At 37.3% G+C, this 19,552-nt stretch overlaps 1 protein-coding gene across 7 annotated transcripts in view; it reads left to right on the top strand.

Moving 5' to 3' along the window:
* Positions 1–19,552, top strand: part of FAM13A (family with sequence similarity 13 member A) — a 183,515-nt gene that overhangs the window by 100,308 nt on the left and 63,655 nt on the right. For 5 of the 7 annotated variants that reach the window (XM_040478471.1, XM_040478466.1, XM_040478470.1 and 2 more), the window contains 3 exons: positions 9,121–9,162; positions 11,795–11,974; positions 18,112–18,298. In XM_040478471.1, the coding sequence (XP_040334405.1) occupies positions 9,121–9,162; positions 11,795–11,974; positions 18,112–18,298 (409 nt within the window). The remainder of the gene's footprint in view (positions 1–9,120; positions 9,163–11,794; positions 11,975–18,111; positions 18,299–19,552) is intronic. The other 2 variants (XM_040478469.1, XM_040478474.1) reach the window with 1 other exon arrangement.

Consider the following 19,552-nt stretch of genomic DNA (forward strand, 5'->3'; position numbering starts at 1 on the left):
AAAGATAAGAAAAACTGGGAGAAATAATGCTAGATATGAAGGTTAGAGATTGGAAAGCCAACCTAAAAATTATGATTCTAAGAAAACAAACATACTAATAGAAATAAAAGTAGAAATCAAAGGTTATGCCCATCTAATTGAGAGGTGAATTAAAAAGTAGTAGAAACTTGATAACTATCATTGATGGAGGGGCAAAGAAAGTAATAACATTCTGAATTTCTTGTCTTTCATAGAAGGTAGTAGAGTTTCCTTTTTTTCTTTTCTTTTTTTTTTAATTGAAGCGGGACTCAGAATTTTGAGTTTTGTTTGGGGGAGGTGTTTTAGTTTTAATAATCAGAGATAAATAATAATTAGGTATGTATGGGTATGAGAAAAACCACTATTGGAAATCTCTATAAGATTTCTATAATCCAAATACCCTCAGAAGATAAGAGCAAAGACAGAAATCAAAGGAAAAGGAAGTTCCCAAATTAGAAAACATAAAGTAAAAACACAAAACTAGAATAAATACATCAACTATAACAACAAATGTGAATGATCAAATTCTTTTATAAAAGCTAAAATTGTAGGGGTGCCTAGATGGCTCAGTTGGTTAGGCATATGACTCTTGATCAGCTCAGGTCTTCATCTCTGGGTCATGAGTTCAAGCCCCACAATGGGCTTCATGCTGGGCATGAAGGCTACTTAAAAACAAACAAGCAAACAAAATGACTAAGCACATAAAGGTTATATATTAGCATGTGTAAAATAGCACAGCAATAAATGAAAGAAATTTAAACTCAAGTTAACAAGGATAAACAGGCAAATAAATTTGAAGTATAGAACTTATGCATAAAATTGTATGTCTATAACAAACTTTATCAAGTACATAGCACACAGTATAGCATAGTATCTGATATAATTAATGAGATTTAAAATAAATGAGCATTGCAGAGGTGCCTGGGTGCTCAGTCTGTTGGGCATCGACTGTTGATTTTAGTGCAGGTCATGATCTCATGGTCATGGGATCGAGCCCCACATCAGGCTAAGCATGGAGCCTCCTTGGTATTCTCTCCCTCCCTGTCTGTCCCTCCCCTATTCGTGCTCTCTCTCTGTCCCTCCCTCAATCGTGCTCTCTCTCTTTCTCTCAAAATAAATAAATAAACTTAAAAAATAAAATGAGCATTACAGACTAAACTTTGCACCATACAAGTAGGGCTCAAACATTCCTGCTACTTTCTAAAGAATTATTCAGCTGTATCTGAAAGTTCTCAAAGAGTGGAAATTTTAACAGTCATGTTTTCTAACCACAGTGTAATTAATACCAAAAAATTCCCAATCAACTAATGAAAACTCTCCTAAAGGGAGGAAAAAAATTCAAAGACAAAATAAAAACTAGTGTAGACTATTGATAAGAAAAAGGAGGAAAGTACGTATGAAAACTTGTGAGTTCTAAGCTCTTTTAGAAGAAAAAATTTTTATGTTTATTTTTGAGAGAGAGAGGGAGACTGAATCCCAAGCAGGCTCCAGACTCTGAGCTGTCAGCACAGAGCCTGATGCGGGGCTTGAACCCACGAACTGCAGGATCATGACCTAAGCCAAAGTCTGACACTTAACTGACTGAGCTACCCAGAAACCCCTCTAAGCTCTTTTTTAAAAGGTGACTTCATCTTCTTAAGATTAAAAATGAATGAGCCACACAATCGGAATAAGAAACCATATAAAGGAAGAAAAGCAACCTCTTAGAAATTTAAAAGGTTTTAATAATAATAATAAAAGAAATGGAGAAAAGAGCAGAACTGATGTTTGAATCTAGGAACTGGTTCTTTAGGAATAAAAATGAAAATTTTAAAAGAGAAAAACCTCTCTGGGGCACATGGGTGGCTGGCTCAGTTGGTTAAGTGCAACTTCAGCTCAGGTCATGATCTCACAGCTTGTGAGTTCAAGCCCTGCGTCGGGCTCTGTATTGACAGGTCAGAGCTTGGAGCCTGCTTCGGATTCTGTGTCTCCCTCTCTCTGCCCCTCCCCCACTCGCTCACGCGCGCACGCGCTCTCTCTCTGTCTCTCTCTCTCTCTCTCTTAAAAATAAATAAACGTTAGGGGCCCCTGGGTGGCGCAGTCGGTTAAGCGTCCGACTTCAGCCAGGTCACGATCTCGCGGTCCGTGAGTTTGAGCCCCGCGTCAGGCTCTGGGCTGATGGCTCAGAGCCTGGAGCCTGTTTCCGATTCTGTGTCTCCCTCTCTCTCTGCCCATCCCCCGTTCATGCTCTGTCTCTCTCTGTCCCAAAAAAAATAAACGTTGAAAAAAAAATAAATAAACGTTAAAAAATATTAACAATAAAGAGAGAAAAGCCTCTAATAAACTTGAGAAAAAATGGAACAATCCTAATAATCCAAGTTGAAATTTGCAGTCAAGGTATGTAGTAATTTTTAAAAGATCAGAGACTACTTGCAATTTCATACTAATAAACCTGAAAATATAGAAATAAAAAATAAATTTTGAGAAGAAGGGGCTTCTGGGTGCCTTTTTAGGTTAAATGTCTAACTCTTGATTTCAGCTCAGGTCATGATCTCAGGGTTGTGAGCCCAAGTCAGGGCTCTGCACTGAGGGTGGAGCCTGCTTAAGATTCTCTCTCCCTCTCCCTCTCCCATGCTCTCTCATTCATGTGTGTTCTCTTGCTCTCTCTCTCTCTCTCTCTCTCTCTCTCAAAAAAAAAAAAAAAATTGAAGAAAATTCCATTTGGATCCAAAAATCAAGTAATCTGTTCTAATTCTAAGAAAATAACTAGATGTATAGCCAAAGATGTATATGAATAGCATTATTTGAGAATAAGGATTATGTCTGTATTAAGGACACACTCTGAGGCCAGATTAAATGAGAGAGAATCAGAGCTGTGTAAACTTATCTGTAAAGGAGTATACATAGTGAACTATCCATTTCATTCATAATTTTGCTTTATAAAGGCCCTGGTCAAAAAACTAAAACTGAATTTCTTTTTATGCAAAAACATGCTAAATATGTAAAACTAAAAACTCCAATAATTAGGGCCTGAATAGAAAAGTGAGTATTTCAGTATTTTGATGGACTCTCTTTAATTTGTTAGAAATTGCTTAATAGATTATGAAAATATAGGAATGAAGAATAATTTTTTTTCTTCAAATCAATCCTAATATTTAAGGGACTAGGAAGTGTAATGTTTGATAAAGTATGAGGATAAATATTTTCCTCCTACTGACTCTTATCCATGTAGTATGTTTTCAATTTATGTTCTAGTATTATATGCATAGTATATGATTTAAAACCAAAAAGGTGAGGGCTTTTAAATCCGAACTATCTGTAACACCACCACAAAAGAGTGACACAATTTTTGTCAAAGTTTGAGCACCTATAAATGCTCCATTAATTTCTACATATCATAATAATAGCTAAAATTTAAAGTGAATAAACACTGAAGATCAAGTGTATTTGTTTTATTGTATGACACTGTCCACTGAAGACAATGATTAAAGCTTTAATTAGAAATCTGTTCTGCAATTGCAAGAAATAACATTAGATCCATCTTATAATGTTGACGCTGCATATCAACTGTTTTAGTATTTTAAAATAATACTAAAAATAGTGTATTCTCTTAAATAGACAAATTAGGAGCTTGATGCTATTTTGATTAGTTACATGATCTTCATGCTTAGGCTGAATTAAATATCACTTAATTGTCTTTTATATCCTTATTCATTAGGGGCACCTGAGTGGCTCAGTCGGTTAAGCGTCCAACTTCAGCTCAGGTCATGATCTCACAGCTCATGAGTTTGAACTCCACATCGGCTCTGTGCTGACAGCTCAGAGCCTGGAGCCTGCTTCAGATTTATATACCACAGAAAAGAAAACACACTGAAGTAAGAGAACATACAGAGAAAGAGAACACATGCTTTTTCAAGATGTCGGATTTTAGTAGAATTGAAACTTCATTCTTTTTATATGTAGATTTCTTTATTTCAGACCAAGAGCTCTAATTAGAAAATCACTTGTCAACAGGCATTCTGTGCATCTTATCACATGCAAATTTATAGACTAATATTGTTGAGCATATTCAGCTTCCAGAAATGTAGTTTGAGTTTTGTTAATAGAGATATGGACTAAATATATTTAAGTATGTCATAGAATATATTGCAGGGGCACCTGGGTGTCTCAGTTAGTTAAACATCTGACTTTGGCTCAGGTCATGATCTCACAGTTTGTGGGATCGAGCCCCGCATCAGGCTCTGTGCTGACAGCTCGGAGCCTGAAGCCTGCTTCAGATTCTGTGTCTCCCTCTCTGTCCCTCTTCCTCTCGCTCACTCTCTCTCTCTCTCTCAAAAATAAATAAACAGGGGCGCCTGGGTGGCGCAGTTGGTTAAGCGTCCAACTTCAGCCAGGTCATGATCTCGCGGTCCGTGAGTTCGAGCCCTGCGTCAGGCTCTGGGCTGATGGCTCAGAGCCTGGAGCCTGTTTCCGATTCTGTGTCTCCCTCTCTCTCTCTCTGCTCCTCCCCCCGTTCATACTCTGTCTCTCTCTGTCCCAAAAATAAATAAACGTTGAAAAAAAAATTTTTTTTAATAAATAAACATTAAACAAAATTTTAGAATATATTGCAGAGGAGGCTTAGAATCTATTTTAAATAACTATACCAATAGTGAATGCAGTTGCACTGTCACTTACAGCAGGCTTGGGTAATGAAATTGTCCATAGTGCTGGAGTCTGCATATAAGCTTATTTCTTTCAGGTTTTTTTTTTAAATGTTTGTTTATTTTGAGAGAGAAAGCATGCCCGTACATGGTGGGGAGGGGCAGAGAGAGAATCCCAAGTAGGCTCTGTCTGTGGCTGTCAACGCAGAGCCCATAGGGGGACTCCATCTCACCAATGTGAGATCATGACCTGAGCCAAAATCAAGAGTCACATGCTTAACTGCCTGAACCACCCAAGTGCCCCTCTTTCAGTTTTGAATACTTGCTTTATCAACATTATGATATGATCTCTTCCATATTCAAGTGTTTATATAGCATGGTAAGAAATTTTGTTAGCAACGGGCTCTGATAGAATTCATTATTCTTAGCTTTCTGCAGAGGATAAAAAACAAGCTACATGTGGCTTGAAGGAAATCTTTCACTTTAGCTTATTTGCTTATTGTTCTCTTATCAGTGTCTTAGAATTACCTTCATGAGTCAATTATAGCTATGGAAATATAACCCCTATTTCTGTCATTTAATATTCTTAGAAATCTTGTTAGTGGTGAATTATCCCACAGGAACTATAGAGGTGTTTGGATACCTGACCAAAGCCATATTGGTATTTAATAAACCATAACTATGACTGAAACTATCATAAAACATTATGCAGTTATAACCTTTTGTAATGATTTAAACTTTAGGGAAGTAAACTTTTAGAGCTAAAAAGAAAACCACAGAGATCAGTAGCCAAGCTTTTCATTTTCTGTAGGAAGAAACCAATCCAAACAGCCAGGCTAACTGACAATGTATGATTTCAGCTTATTAACTGCAGAGCTGAGACCAGAACTTCCCTTTTTTGATTTCCAATGGAAAATATTCTCTTCTCAGAATACTTGCTTTACACAAATTCTGTTTTAAAAACATGAAAACATGGGCATGCTAAGTATACCAAAACTTCCAAAGGAATGTTGAAGAAACTAAATTATCATAAATTTGACCTAAGATCAATATATATGCAAAATTGAATATGATTTAATTACTTGTTTTTGTTATTGATTTATTCATTTATTTTGCATTCTGAAAATGGCTCTTTAAGACTGATTTATGTTGGGGTGCCTGGGTGGCCTCAGTCAGTTGAACATCTGACTCTTTATTTCAGCTGAAGTCATGATCTCATGGTTCGTAGGTTCGAGCCCCACATTGGGCTCTCTGCTGACAGCATGGAGCCTGCTTGGGATTCTGCGTGTCTCTCTCTCTGCCCTTCCCCAACTTGTGCACGCACTCTCTCTCAAAAATCAGTAAATAAACATTAAAAAGAAAAAAAAGATTGATTCGGGGGCACCTGACTAGCTCGTTTGGTCAAGCGGCCGACTTTGGCTCAGGTCATGATCTCATGGCTCATGAGTTTGAGCCCTGCATCAGGCTCTGTGTTAACAGCTCAGAGCCTGGAGCCTGCTTCAGATTCTGTGTCTCTCTCTCTCTCTCTCTCTCTCTCTCTCTCTCTGCCCTTCCCCACTGGCACTCTGTCTCTGTCTCACAAAAATAAACAAACATTGAAAAATAAATAATAAATTTTACAAGACTGATTTAGATGGCTTAGGTTATAAGCTATGAGGGAAATTTTGACATATTGCCTTTTTTTTTTTTCAACGTTTATTTATTTTTGGGACAGTGAGAGACAGAGCATGAACGGGGGAGGGGCAGAGAGAGAGGGAGACAGAATCGGAAACAGGCTCCAGGCTCTGAGCCATCAGCCCAGAGCCCGACGCGGGGCTCAAACTCACGGACCGCGAGATCGTGACCTGGCTGAAGTCGGACGCTTAACCGACTGCGCCACCCAGGCGCCCCGACATATTGCCTTTTATTCACTTATGCTAGCCTAAGTTCTCCAACTCATACCCTCATTACTTAGATTAGAAAGTTTAAAAATAGCTATTGTGATATCCAAGTAATTGAAGTCTTGAAGAATTTTAGTTGCAGGGAATTACAGCTTTGCTAATCAATGTCTTACACAAATCAGCAGCCTCAAAATCACTGTAAAATTTGTTAGAAAGGCAGTCCCCTTCCTGAGACCTAGACTATTGAACGAGAGTCTGTTTGTAAACAAGCTCCTAGGTGATTCAGCTATGCCTTAATGTTTGAGAAGCACTTCCTCAGTTAGTAATCTCAAAACCTGGTTCTACTTGATGTCATTTTCTTGTCTCTTTCTTCCTCACCTTTCTTTTTGTGTCCTGGCCCCCAGCCCCCCAAAAGGAACATAAAAATATCAGCATGTGCTTTAATAAGCAAAAAGAAGTTCAGGTTAAAAGTATGTAGAAGAGAAGAAAGGATGTACATCTCCTCATTCTGAGATGGCCTGGAGGACTAATTGGCTGATTATACTTACATGTCTTTGGAATATTTTTAGCATCTTGCAGATCCACATTTTCTCCCTCTTCTGTATTCTCCTGGAGTCATCATTCACATTGGTCCATGTTCCCAAAACTAAGCTTGTGCAACTGCATTGAGATGTGAAATGCAGGAGTTAATTATACAGTGTTGACTTTACAGAGGGTGAGCCACAAAGCATCAAAAGCAGGAACTGCCTGTTCCAGTTAAGGACAGAGAACAGCAAAGGATATATTATTGGTTATGTAACCTGGGAACCACTGTGAATAACAGGCATTGTGAAGCAGATAAAAAATGGTTGTGATTAAAAGCAAAGTAAAATACCTAAGTCCAAGCCTCCATCTACAAAGATGATTCTAGTGAGTTTTTCTTCTAGTTAGTGATGGATTGAATATCTGGTGTGGTGATTAAAAGCTTAGACTCTGAGCTAAAACTTTCTTGGTTCAAATTCCAGCTCATCTACTTCTTGGCTCTGTCACTGTGGGCAAGTTTCTTAACCTCTAACCTCTTCATCTGAAAATTGAGAAAACAATAGTACCTACCTCAGAGGGCTATTGTAAACAGCAAACGAGAAAATCTATGTACAAAATACTTAGCACAGTGTCTGAAACATACTAAGTACTCAGTAAGTGTTAGAGTGTATTTATTTGTTCATTTGTTCATTTGTTCATTTATTGAGATTTTTCACATCAGTTTCCCTTGTGAACAATAGCATTATTTTTGGGGTCTCTTCCGGGATTTGACTGTGGTTTGTGGCCGTGAAAATAGCTATGGCTTTTTTAAAGGAAATTCTCTGGGCTAAAGAGTAAGTGTTGATCACCTCTGGGATAATAAGTGCTAGGCTCTGTCTGATGATAATGGTGATGGTAGGGAGCATAATAGCAATAAAGGAGAAGTGTCATACCGTCCCTTGAGGCACTTAGATTCAGAATGGAAAGAGATGAGATACACATGTACATAGAAGAAAAACCCAACAGATGGTTTAAAAAATCAATTTTTTAAAAGGCTGCCATCAGTATTGGTCATTAAGGACTGTCATTTTCTTCAGGTGTCTTCTACAAAGAATGAGGAAAAAAGGGCACTGTTTTATCTGTTATGTAAAACTGTAGTTTGACAAGCATGAAGGATTTTCTTTTAAGCAGACTTTTGAATTTTGATTTAGAAGCTGACTAAGCACTGAAAGGCTGACTGTGAGAAAGTCTTGGTATTGATGCTGCTAAAGTATTTGCTAGCTTCAACCCTCACTGTGGTTATATGAACACAGGGTGCAAGCAAGAGGGGAGAAGTTCCAGAGTGTGCTGATCAGGTAGTGTTCTATAATCTCACTGTTCCACTTAACGTTTGACTACTTTGTAATGCTCTTGCAGGAATTCAGGCTTTGGAGAAAATGGGGAGGTAGAAGGAGTTTATAAATGCTCAATAAAAGGGCTGTAAATTAGGTGTTGAGATGAAACATTGTAGAGCTTGAGGGATTCTCCATCTTGAGGAACTTCAGAAGAAAAGATGGCTTAGAAATAGTCCTGTAGAAACCAGTGTTGCTTCCTTCTTCTCTGTCCCCTGTGGTTCCTGCTGCTGTCTGCATGTTCAGAGCAGCTTTAGAAAGCTGCTTCTGTATGCACATCTGGAAGAGGTGGACAAGGAGGGACCAGATTTGGGCTGGGGAGCGCCAGGAATGGGTAGAGTTGGTAGCAGGAAGGCAGTCAGCAACATTGTATTAACATTTTGGGAAAATGAAAAGACCCTGAACTAGAACTGTGGTGGTAGGGTTAGAGGGTAGAGATGGTTTGTAAAGGTCACTTTAGAACTCTATGTCATAGACATCTTTAAAATGGAGGGGCAGAGGGAAGCACCTTTCAGGAGTAAACACCCAGGACCATCCTCTAATTCTAGAAATAAGTGAAAATCAGCATCTGTCAGTGGATGGTTAAACATTGTACAGAGAATAGTCAGAGTCTGGCTGATACTTTCAGCCTGGAATCCCCTTCAGACATTGGGTTCACAGTCTCTGTGCTCTAATCTGACTTTATTTCTTTGTGCTTCTTTTCCACAGCACGCATGTATCCCAAGTCAGCAATGTTTCAACAACTGGAGAGTAAGTTTTTTGGATTGGAGTTTTTCCCCTCCTTTCCCATTTATCAAACAGAAAAAAAAAAGCTACTCTAATGGTGTATAGTATTGGGAAATTAATACAGTAAGCAACCAATGATTATTTTTAAAACCCGAGAAGAGGACTAAATAAGAAGTGTTCCTGTTTGAGCTTCTGCGTGGGTGTGTGACTAGAGACGACTCAACCGTCTGAACATGCAAGATGTTTGCTTCAGTCAAAATAATGTCATAGTCTATTAATATTTGCAAAATGTGTGTTGGGGGAGGTATCTTGCAATGAAGGATGTCATTAAAGGCTAAAGTAGTAACAGTATCTTTCCTTCTTCCCTCATAATGTTTAATCAGCCAGCATTTATTGAGTACCTGCACTATGCCAAGCAGAGTGTTAAGTGTGTAATGTCAGATAAGCTTTGGGCTCTGCCTTCAGGGACTTTACAGCCCAATAGGCACACAGAATCAAAAGCAAAATAATGATGGCAACAAATCCTTTCCCCACAGGGCAGCAATAGTGTTCTATTGATTATGTTCATCATCTGCCTTTTTTTTCCCTCAGGCCACCAGTTACACATGGTCTAAAATCTAAACTCCAGTTACCTGCCCTTGCCTACCTCTCTGACTAGATTGCTCATTATGCTTCAACCTCGTGGCCTTCTCTTTCTGGAATAGGCCAAGCGTGTATTTGCCACAGAGCCCTTGTACTGGCTGTTTTTCAGCCTGGCCATTAATTTTCCTATAATCCACTTTTTTGTTCCAATGTCCTCTCGTCCGAGAAGACATCCCTGACTATCCACAGTTACTCTCCAATCCTGGACTCCATTTTGGAGGGAATTTATCATCATCTGAAATTTCACGATTTGTTTATTACCCATCTTGCCTCATAGCAGCAACATAAGCTCCATAAACACAGGGGTCTTGTCTGTCATATTCATGGCTGTATCCCTAACATACAGAAAAGTGCCTGATGTATATTAGGCACTAAATAAATATTTATAAATAGTTTCTTGCTCAAAGACTTTCCATCACTCCTTCCTTCCTTCCTTCCTTCCTTCCTTCCTTCCTTCCTTCCTTCCTTCCTTCCTTCCTGAGACATAAATGGGCATTTTTAGAGCATCTTCCATCAACAGGGATCAGGCAGAAAAGGAGGGAAGATGTGATAAGGAAGTAGAGAGAATTTAAAAAAGCACTAGTTAGTATGAATTTGGATCCAACAGGATAAATTGGGATTTTTTTTTTCTTCTTTGTTAGGTAAAGAAGCAGTGAGAGGGCAGGACTGACCTCTCTTAGCTTTGTGAATTTTAAAGAAATTCCGGAAATATACCAAGACTGATGTGTTCTTGCTTATGTGTTTCCTGACAACCTTTACTTCTTTTATATCTTACATAGTTTGGAAAAGGTGTGGGATGGGTTTGTATGTACATATTAATTCACTGACATCCCTGCATGCCACTGTTAGGTAATCTTGAATCATTGGGGTATGGAGTTCTAAATATAAAAGTTCTAATGCCCAAGTTAGACTATACTTGTTCAATGTCTACAAATAGTTTTAATGAAATTACTATGCATCTGGTAGAAAACTACATTTGGAAAATCTCAAGTTCTTAAATTTCTTAAAACCCATTTTATTTAAGCAAATGTTTTTCTTAATCTGAACATTTTAAAACTACATGGTTCTTTTAAATTTTCTAATAGCTTTATTGAGACACAAAAAACGATACATACTTAATGTGTACCATTTGATGAGTTTGGATGCGATTCTTTTTTCAAGTGCAGAAAAATGTGGTTTGAGGAGAATATGTTTAGAATTTTCCATGCCAGCTATTTAGAATTAAATAGTGTGGTGATAAAAGAAGTTTGGACACATTGAAAGATTATACAGCTTTAGAAAGGATACCCTATCTATCCCATCATGCACTCTTTTTAGCCCCTGTACTGAAGTATTTCTTCATGTTGGACGAAGGAAATCTATCCTACCATCTTCAGTAATGAGTATTGGGATGTTTGCATGAATGCAGCTTCAACTGTATACATCACAATTTAATTTAATGAAGGTTCAGAAAGATTTTGCTATTCTAAGTAGTAATTGTTCTCATGAGGTATTCCTTTTTAATAGCATTATTCCCTGCATAATTTTATCTTTAAAGGGATTCTAAATAGATAATAGCCATCATAAAATTATTTGTGCCAGTTTGCTTCACAAACCATACTGCCTTCCTCTAAAGAACTGGTATGACATCTGGAGGAACTCACCCTTATAAGAATAGGTCTATTCTTATTCTATGAGGAAAAAAATATTTCCTCATTCTGCCTTATATAAATGACCCTTATTTCCTGATGGCCTCTGATAACTGTTGCTAGACTTGCTGTGAGCATTTCAGTAATCCTGGACCTACAGAGATGAGAAACACGGTTATCAAATTGGTAGGATTTGTTAGGTTGGGATTTATCTTTAACACACGATACAGATATTTTGAGATGTCTCATATGCTATCTCTGTTCATGAAACTATAGTAGATCTACCATTGGAAATACAGATTTTCCAAAATTAGAGATACAAACTTTTAAAGACAATCATTGATAAATTTGATTACCTGAGTGACTCTGTATTCTTTTTTTATTAGACTCTTAGAAAGAACCATCCGGTCAGCAGTAGAGCAGCATCTTTTTGATGTTAATGGCCCTGGAGGCCAAAGTTCAGAGGACTCAGAGTCTGGAACATCATCAGCGTCTTCTTCCACATCTGCCAGACAGCGCCGCCGCCAGTCCAAAGAGCAGGATGAAGTTCGACGCAGCAGAGATGTGTGAGTTGGCATTGGTGCCTCTTATTTCGATTTTCTCTTCTCCTTTTAAAAATATACACCTGAATTAGTCACTGCATTATAGCCATTCCCATTTCAGTATTCAGGTTAAAACTTTAAAAGTTTCATTTTGACTATTTTTTTTAAGTTTGTTATTTTTTGTTTTTGAGGAAGAGAGAGTGCAAGCAGGGGAGGGGCAGAGAGAGAGAATCTCAAGCAGATTCTGCACTTGTCAGCACAGGGCCCGGTGTGGGGCTTGAAATCACGAAACTGTGAGATCATGACCTGAGCCAAAATCAAGAGTCAAATGCTTAACTGACTGAGCCACCCAAGTGCCCTTGACTATTCTAACTAAGGTAACTTTTGGAAATTCGTAGGCAGCTAAATGAATATTTCAGCTTTTTCTAGATGTTTTATGTTGTCTAGATGTATATTGTAGGAAACCACCTCTGATTTAATACATTTCATGGCTTCCTCATGAATATCTTATCGAGAGGGATGCTGAACCACTGGAGGAGAAAATGGCCCTATGCCTGTCCAGAGGTGGTTTTTCTCTTATTAGACAACATTCATTTGGCTGTTAGAACAGCTTATGAAATCAACAGATTTCCCTGCTATATTGGCCTGATTAAATACTAGAATATCACTGTAATATTCTGACAGTTGGTTACATTAGACTTAGAGCCTAAGTCTAATCAGAAAAGGAAATGTTTGTGTTCTTTATTATTATAGTGACTGATTTTAAGCTTTCCCACAGCATGAATTTCAAGAATTTGAGATTTTCAAGGATTTGAGAAAATACAAATAAATAATTATCGTCCATATTTTCGAATAATCATATTTAAATTGTCACGGAAAATAAAGTTATATTCATATATTTTTCCCAAAAGTTTTATTTTTATCTACCCTAGCATTTAGTCTCTGAAAAGTTATTGTTTTGAATTCCTTATTAAATGTCGAAGACTAAATCAGACCCTAGTCCTCCTCATTCTTTTTTACCTGGATTCATAATCTACATCAAAATCTAAGGGAAAAAAGAGATTTCTTTTTGATTAAAGAAAGACACAAAAGACAAGTAGTGTAAATAAATACCATACCACATATTGTCAAGATGTTTAAGAGCTATACTAACAAATGTAATTTTAGAAATAAAACAGTATCAGTGGTATAACCTACTGACTTTTTAAGTGATATAGGCAGCACTTTAAAAAAAATTGTCTTAGGGGTGCCTGGGTGGCTCAGTCGGTTAAGTGTCCGACTTCAGCTCAGGTCATAATCTCACAGTCCATGAGTTCAGGCTCCGCGTGGTGCTCTGTGCTGACTGACAGCTCAGAGCCTGGAACCTACCTCAGATTCTGTGTCTCCCTCTCTCTCTGACCCTCCTCTGTTCATGCTCTGTCTCTCTCCATCTCAAAGATAGATAAAAACATTTAAAAAAAAATTTTTTTTAATTGTCTTGGAGCTGCTGGGTTGGAGAGGGTGCTGTGTAATACTACCTTTAGAGAATAGAAAAATTGTAATACGGGAGGTATTTATGTTTAAAATTAGCTATTGACTAAGCTTTATAGAAAATGTTTAGGAGTATAATTAGTTTGTGTACTGCCTAAATTATGTTACACAGCAAGTACAAATTATTTAATACTGTTCATATCCTCTGCCTCATTTTTTGCCAAACAGTATGTAGCAACACATTGCATTTTAAAAGTAGTCTTAGTGTGTCACGACATCGTGCTTTCCACTCTCTTTGTTTGGACAGGTGGACAGCAAGCTGAGGTTGGATGGAAGTGGTAGTAAGCACAAGAGAGAGAACAGAGACAGACAGTGCAAGTGTTGATGGTGGGTGCACGGCAGCAGGCAGGGGACAGCACAGTGGGGTAAGGTCACAGTGAACGGGGATAGACAGAAAAATACGAAACACAGAGTAAGTAACCTTTCCTGCAGAGTTTAGTTTCCCAGAGTTGGGAATGTTTCTAATATAAGTTATCTCAATCATATTTTACTATCTATATCAGGAGAACAAATGAGATGGAGAATGGTAGAAGGTGACTAATCTAACAATCCACGAAACTCCAGCCTTCCCCTTAAAGTTTCTTCTCTGGTAATTTCCTTCACTGCTCATGCTGCTTACTCATTGTGGTCAGATTAAGTTGTGCACTGAGTGAGTGAATCTCGGGCTGCAAACTGTGTGTGGCCAAGGTAACTTACAGTCTTGCATTACTCTTTCTCCTTGGTGTGTGGTCTGGGCATGCAGAAGTCCCCTTCCTGTGTTCCCTGTTGGCCTCGCCCTCCTACTCATATGGCCTCCTCCTCACCTGACATGCTGGGTAATTAGCGTGTCTTGATAGTCCTTCCTCTTCAACCTCCACGCCACACTGCACTGCCTCTCTGAGCTCACCAGGTCTGTGGAGGAGTGAGGCCCTTATCTCTCAGGGCCCCAGACCTACTACTTTTGTCCCCATGAAAGTCCTCTCCAGTATGTCCCCAGGAGATACAGTGACATATCACTGATTGTGCAAAGGTTGAGAATCGTTATCATAGCCTATAGTAAGTATGTTTTTCTCAGTATATACTTATGCATAATTGATTCATTTATCAAAGATTTTCATCAGGCTTTGTTTAAAAAATAAAAATTAAGCTACACTTTAATATATTCTATTCAAAACTAATAACTCTATGGAATGGCTAAAAAGAGTTTTTAAAGAGGTGCCTGGGTGGCTGAGTCAGTTAAACGTCTGACTCTTGGCTTTGGCTCAGATCATGATCTCATGGTTGTGAGATCGAGCCCCGCATTAGGCTCTGTGCTGAGCATGGAGCCGGCTTGAGATTCTTTCTCTCCTTCTCCTTCTGCCCCTCTCCCCCTCAAAAAAAAAAAAAAAAAGAAAAAGAAAAAAAGTTCTTAAATATACAAACTCATTATATTTTTGTCTATTGTTTGGCCTCCTAACAACTTAGAGCTGCAACCAATTAAAAAAATATATCCTTAAAGCCAGTGATGACCATATTTCAGGATGAGATTAAAGAGCCAATAAAGTCTATACTAAAGTCATTGTGACATTGTTTAAACAAATACAAAAGATAGACTGTAAATATTTCATTTTAATGCTAATTATTTATTGTTTAAATTTAAAAGGAAACGTCAGGTTTATGTTATTATTTGCTACCATAAAAATACCAAGGTTTAAGGAACATGTTCATTATGTGAAAGGTTTCAGTTTAATTCATTTATTAAAAAGCTTGCCATCTGCCAGATGCATGGAAATGTTGACTCTTGGTGAGGGGTATATGGAAGTTCGTTGTGAGTCTCTCTTCTTTTCTATGTGTGTGAAAATTTTATAATAAATACTTTCTAAAAGGCAAAGCGTAATTTAAGTTAAAGTGGTTTCAACTGTCCAATACACAATAAACTGGAAATGTATATACAGATTTCTTTGTTACAAATATTATATTAAATTCCTAGTTCAAAGTAAAAGAAAAAAATTATGCTGTACTATTAGAGGAACGATAAATAGTTAGGTATTACTAGAACATTAAGTGTGCATGTAGGGGTGAGGGAGAAACTCTAGATGAAGTGAGAAGCCGCAGAGATTTGAGTTCAGGTCAAATCTCAGTGATGTCCAGTATGATTGAAAGCTGTCCGAATGTTGCAGTCAGGAATTGTATTCCAGTTCTCTCACAGTCACATTTGTACTGTGGCTGAAAGGTGTTGACTCAGAGACCTTTTTTTTTTTTTTTTTTTTTTTTTTTTGAAGAGAACAGGATTTCCACATGAACACACTGAACAGATTTTCATATATTTATTTTGACAGGACTTATTCCAGTCATTTATTCACTATTCAAAAAGATTATAAAATAAACTTTGTGTTTTAATTTCTAAAACTAGTTTTTAGCTTTTGTATTAGCCTGCTGGGGCTACCTTCACAAAGTACTACCTGGGGGACTTAAACAATAGGGATTTATTTCCTCACCGTTCTGGAGGCTGGAAGTCCAAGATCAAGGTGCAGATGGGGTTGGTTTCTGATGAGAGACTTCTCTCTTCGATTTGCAGACAGTGCCTTCTCTGTGTCCTCCCATGGCCTTTCTTCTGTGTGCATGCTTTCCTGGTGTCTCCTCCTTTTCTTATAATAACACCAGTTCTAACGGAGTAGAGCCCCACCCTTATAGCCTCAGTGAGCCTTAATTACCTCTGTAAAGTCCCTGTCTCCAAAACAGTCACGTTGTCGGTTAGGGCTTCAACATAGGAATTTGGGGGTAAACAATTCTGTCCTAAGAGCTTTCAAACATAAACCCCCACCCCCACTAAAAAAATAATAGTAGGATGTATACCCCAGGAGTTAGAGGAAATCAGAAGAGCGATTAGACAGATTTTATATAGTAAAACAACTATTTTTGAAGTTGATACCAAACTCATCCAACTATCCATAAAAGGCACCTCTCTCAGCACATGAAGGGGGAAGATTTAAGAGTGTTTGCATGAGTATATGTGCCAGCATGTTAGCCCCTATCAGCTTTCTCATGCCTTCTGTTATTTTATGTTTAGGATATTTCTAATAACTGTTGCATCAATCTTTTATATACTTTTACTAAGTCTATATGTTTTTACATTAAAAGTTGTATAAAATAAGACTAAATTAAATGTGGAGTGCTAAAAATCACCAAGATAGTCTAAGATAGTATAATATTTAATTCATAATTTTGCCTCCATGATAAGCTCATCTAAAACAGGATATGAATTTAGATTGCAGAATAAATATTTAACATTATCTTTCTTTTTGGGATCTGGTTGAACTGATGGTAAAATGTAGTCATCAATTTTGCTCTTTAGAGCTCATGTATTTCCATGAGTAGTAGGGAGTTACCTTAATTTAGTCATACAATAAGGGAGAGATCTCATTCATTTGTACTTTGGCAAGCCATGACACTATACTGATGGCTTAATTTGTTCCATGATGTAGTAAAAGACAAATAATTTGCTAAGTAATTTAATTTTGTGAAAACTCCTTGAGGGAATGTTTAAGATACTCATTGTTTCAGTAATATTAAGTGAATTAAATTCTAAATTTTTTTTTTCAACGTTTATTTATTTTTGGGATAGAGAGAGACAGAGCATGAACGGGGGAGGGGCAGAGAGAGAGGGAGACACAGAATTGGAAACAGGCTCCAGGCTCTGAGCCATCAGCCCAGAGCCTGACGCGGGGCTCGAACTCACGGACCGCGAGATCGTGACCTGGCTGAAGTCGGACGCTTAACCGACTGCGCCACCCAGGCGCCCCAAGTGAATTAAATTCTATAGTTACGGCATTCATATCTACTTCTAAAACTAAGTCATGAAGCTAAAACTAAATCATGAAACTTTGTACTGATAAGTAATAAATCCATATTTAACTTAAGATGTTTTGTATTCCGGGGGCGTCTGGGTGGCTCAGTCACTTGAGCCCCTGACTTCAGGTCATGATCTCACAGCTCGTGAGTTCGAGCCCCGCGTCAGACTCTAAGCTGAGCCTATTTCAGATTCCGAGTCTCCCTCTCTCTCTGCCCCTCTCTCGGCTCACACTCTGTCTCTCTCAAAAATAAATAAACATAAAAATTTTTTTTTAATATTGTGTATTCTGTAGTTTTTATAAACTTATACTATTTCTACCAAGACTATCAAATGCAGTTGGATTCTGTTACTCATGCTTTTCTACTATGCTGAAATGTCTTCGTCATTTGGAAAAATCAGCATGTCCCATTCTAGAGAAAAAGACACATATTTCCTTTTCAGATTTTTCTTCACACATTGGATTATAAAATGTGTATGTGGGGGGGTGTAATTTATTAATAATGGGAAGATTTTTTGTAAGCTTGCACTGTTCTCTCTGTTTGAATACAAATTACTTTTGGTACAAATACAAAAGTTGTTCATTGGTAGAAACACAGTCCCTGCCAATTTGCCTCTAGGAATAATTTCTCTTTTAATGTGATTTATTTGGCACCAGTTGGTCTCAGGAGTAGCACTGTGCTCAGATTTTGATCAAAGAGGCAAAATGGAATTTCTGGGCACCCTCCTGATTTCCCATGTGATGCAGTGACAGTGTCATTAAAATGTCCCTTTTACCTTTTAAAATAAAATCAAGGTTTTTTGTTTTTCTTTTAATTTCAAGGGGACTTATCGACAAAGAAAATATTCCTTCTGGGTTCAGCAGCCTTGAAGATTGTATTTTGAGTGCTCAGGAAGTGGAAAAGTTGTATGAAAATACTTCTGGTTGTGTTGGAGAAAGGGGCAAACCTAAACGTCAGAAATCCAGTTCCAAACTCTCTGAACTCAATGAAAATCAAGATGGTCTTGTGGTAAGTGAAAATTCTGTAAAATTTTTACTTGTAGCCAGTTAGGAAATACCACATCTCTTTTCTTTGCTATGTAAAATAATAATAATAATAATAATTCCAATCATGAGCTTATAGGACTATAGGATATGAGTTGTGAAGACCTTAGAGCTACTAAATATGCACACTTATATTTCTTTTTAATATTAAAATCAAAGCCAAGAAAAATTATATTCTACCAAAAGAAACAAAGACAGAACACTTACTATTTATTTAAATTGGCCTGATTTGTATCTCATTCTTTGGAGCATTTTTAAATTTTATTTTTGAAATATTGCCAATAAAGCCTTTTTATTTCCCCCCATTCTGTTTGTTCTTAAATATATGACTATTTAAAAAAATTAATAAACTTAAAGCCAAGTGAAAGAAAACTACATAGAGAAAGAGGGTCAACTGTCTTTGTGTACAAAAATCTCTGTGTTCAGAAATTTAGTTTAAACCTATACTCTACAAACTATTTTCTTCCAAATTAACCAGAAACAAAAACAAACAAACAAAAAAAAAGATCAGCCTCTTACACAGTTACCTCAGAATTGAACCCTAGATTATTGATTTGATATATAAGTTATTACAAGTTATTGTATACTATTAGTATACATCATCCTTTTCTGTATATGCTTCAGTTTCTCTGAAAAGTGAGAACCAAAGTGTGTCTTCTTAGTCCATCTAGTTTTTAAAAATTTAACAACAACAATAAAAACTGAAGATAAAATTTATAATATAACATGAGCTGGAGTCCCCATAATAAATTACGTAATGTCTGCTTTTACCATGCAATGTGTAAATACTCTGATCTATTTTATCTCTGACCAGCTTTTAGCTCCATGCTGGGTTTTTCATACATTTACTAATATGGGCCACCTCTTTTCCATTGTCAATTTATGCATGTGCTCAGAGAAGATTCCCAATTTTGCCCTAAATAAAATATACATAAAGGCAAATTCAGGGAAACATGTTAATTTCTTTTTTCCCCTCCAAATGTCTTGATGCTCTGTTTCTAGAAGTAATAGTGACCAGCTAGAAGGGACAGAAACAATCACCCACCTCAGGTCCATTTCTGATACACTCCAAATAACGAATGTAAGCTTTGGAACCATTATACATATTAAATGTTTTTAGCATTAGCTTAATTCTTGCATAGGGGAAAAGTAAATTTTTAAGTAAAATAAATGGTGCTAATTTCATTAGCTCTTTATTTGGCCCACAATTTGCTTATCT

Source organism: Herpailurus yagouaroundi, unplaced genomic scaffold, assembly GCF_014898765.1.
Source record: "Herpailurus yagouaroundi ecotype Mexico unplaced genomic scaffold, PumYag 28, whole genome shotgun sequence".
NCBI classification, from domain to species: Eukaryota; Metazoa; Chordata; class Mammalia; order Carnivora; family Felidae; genus Herpailurus; species Herpailurus yagouaroundi.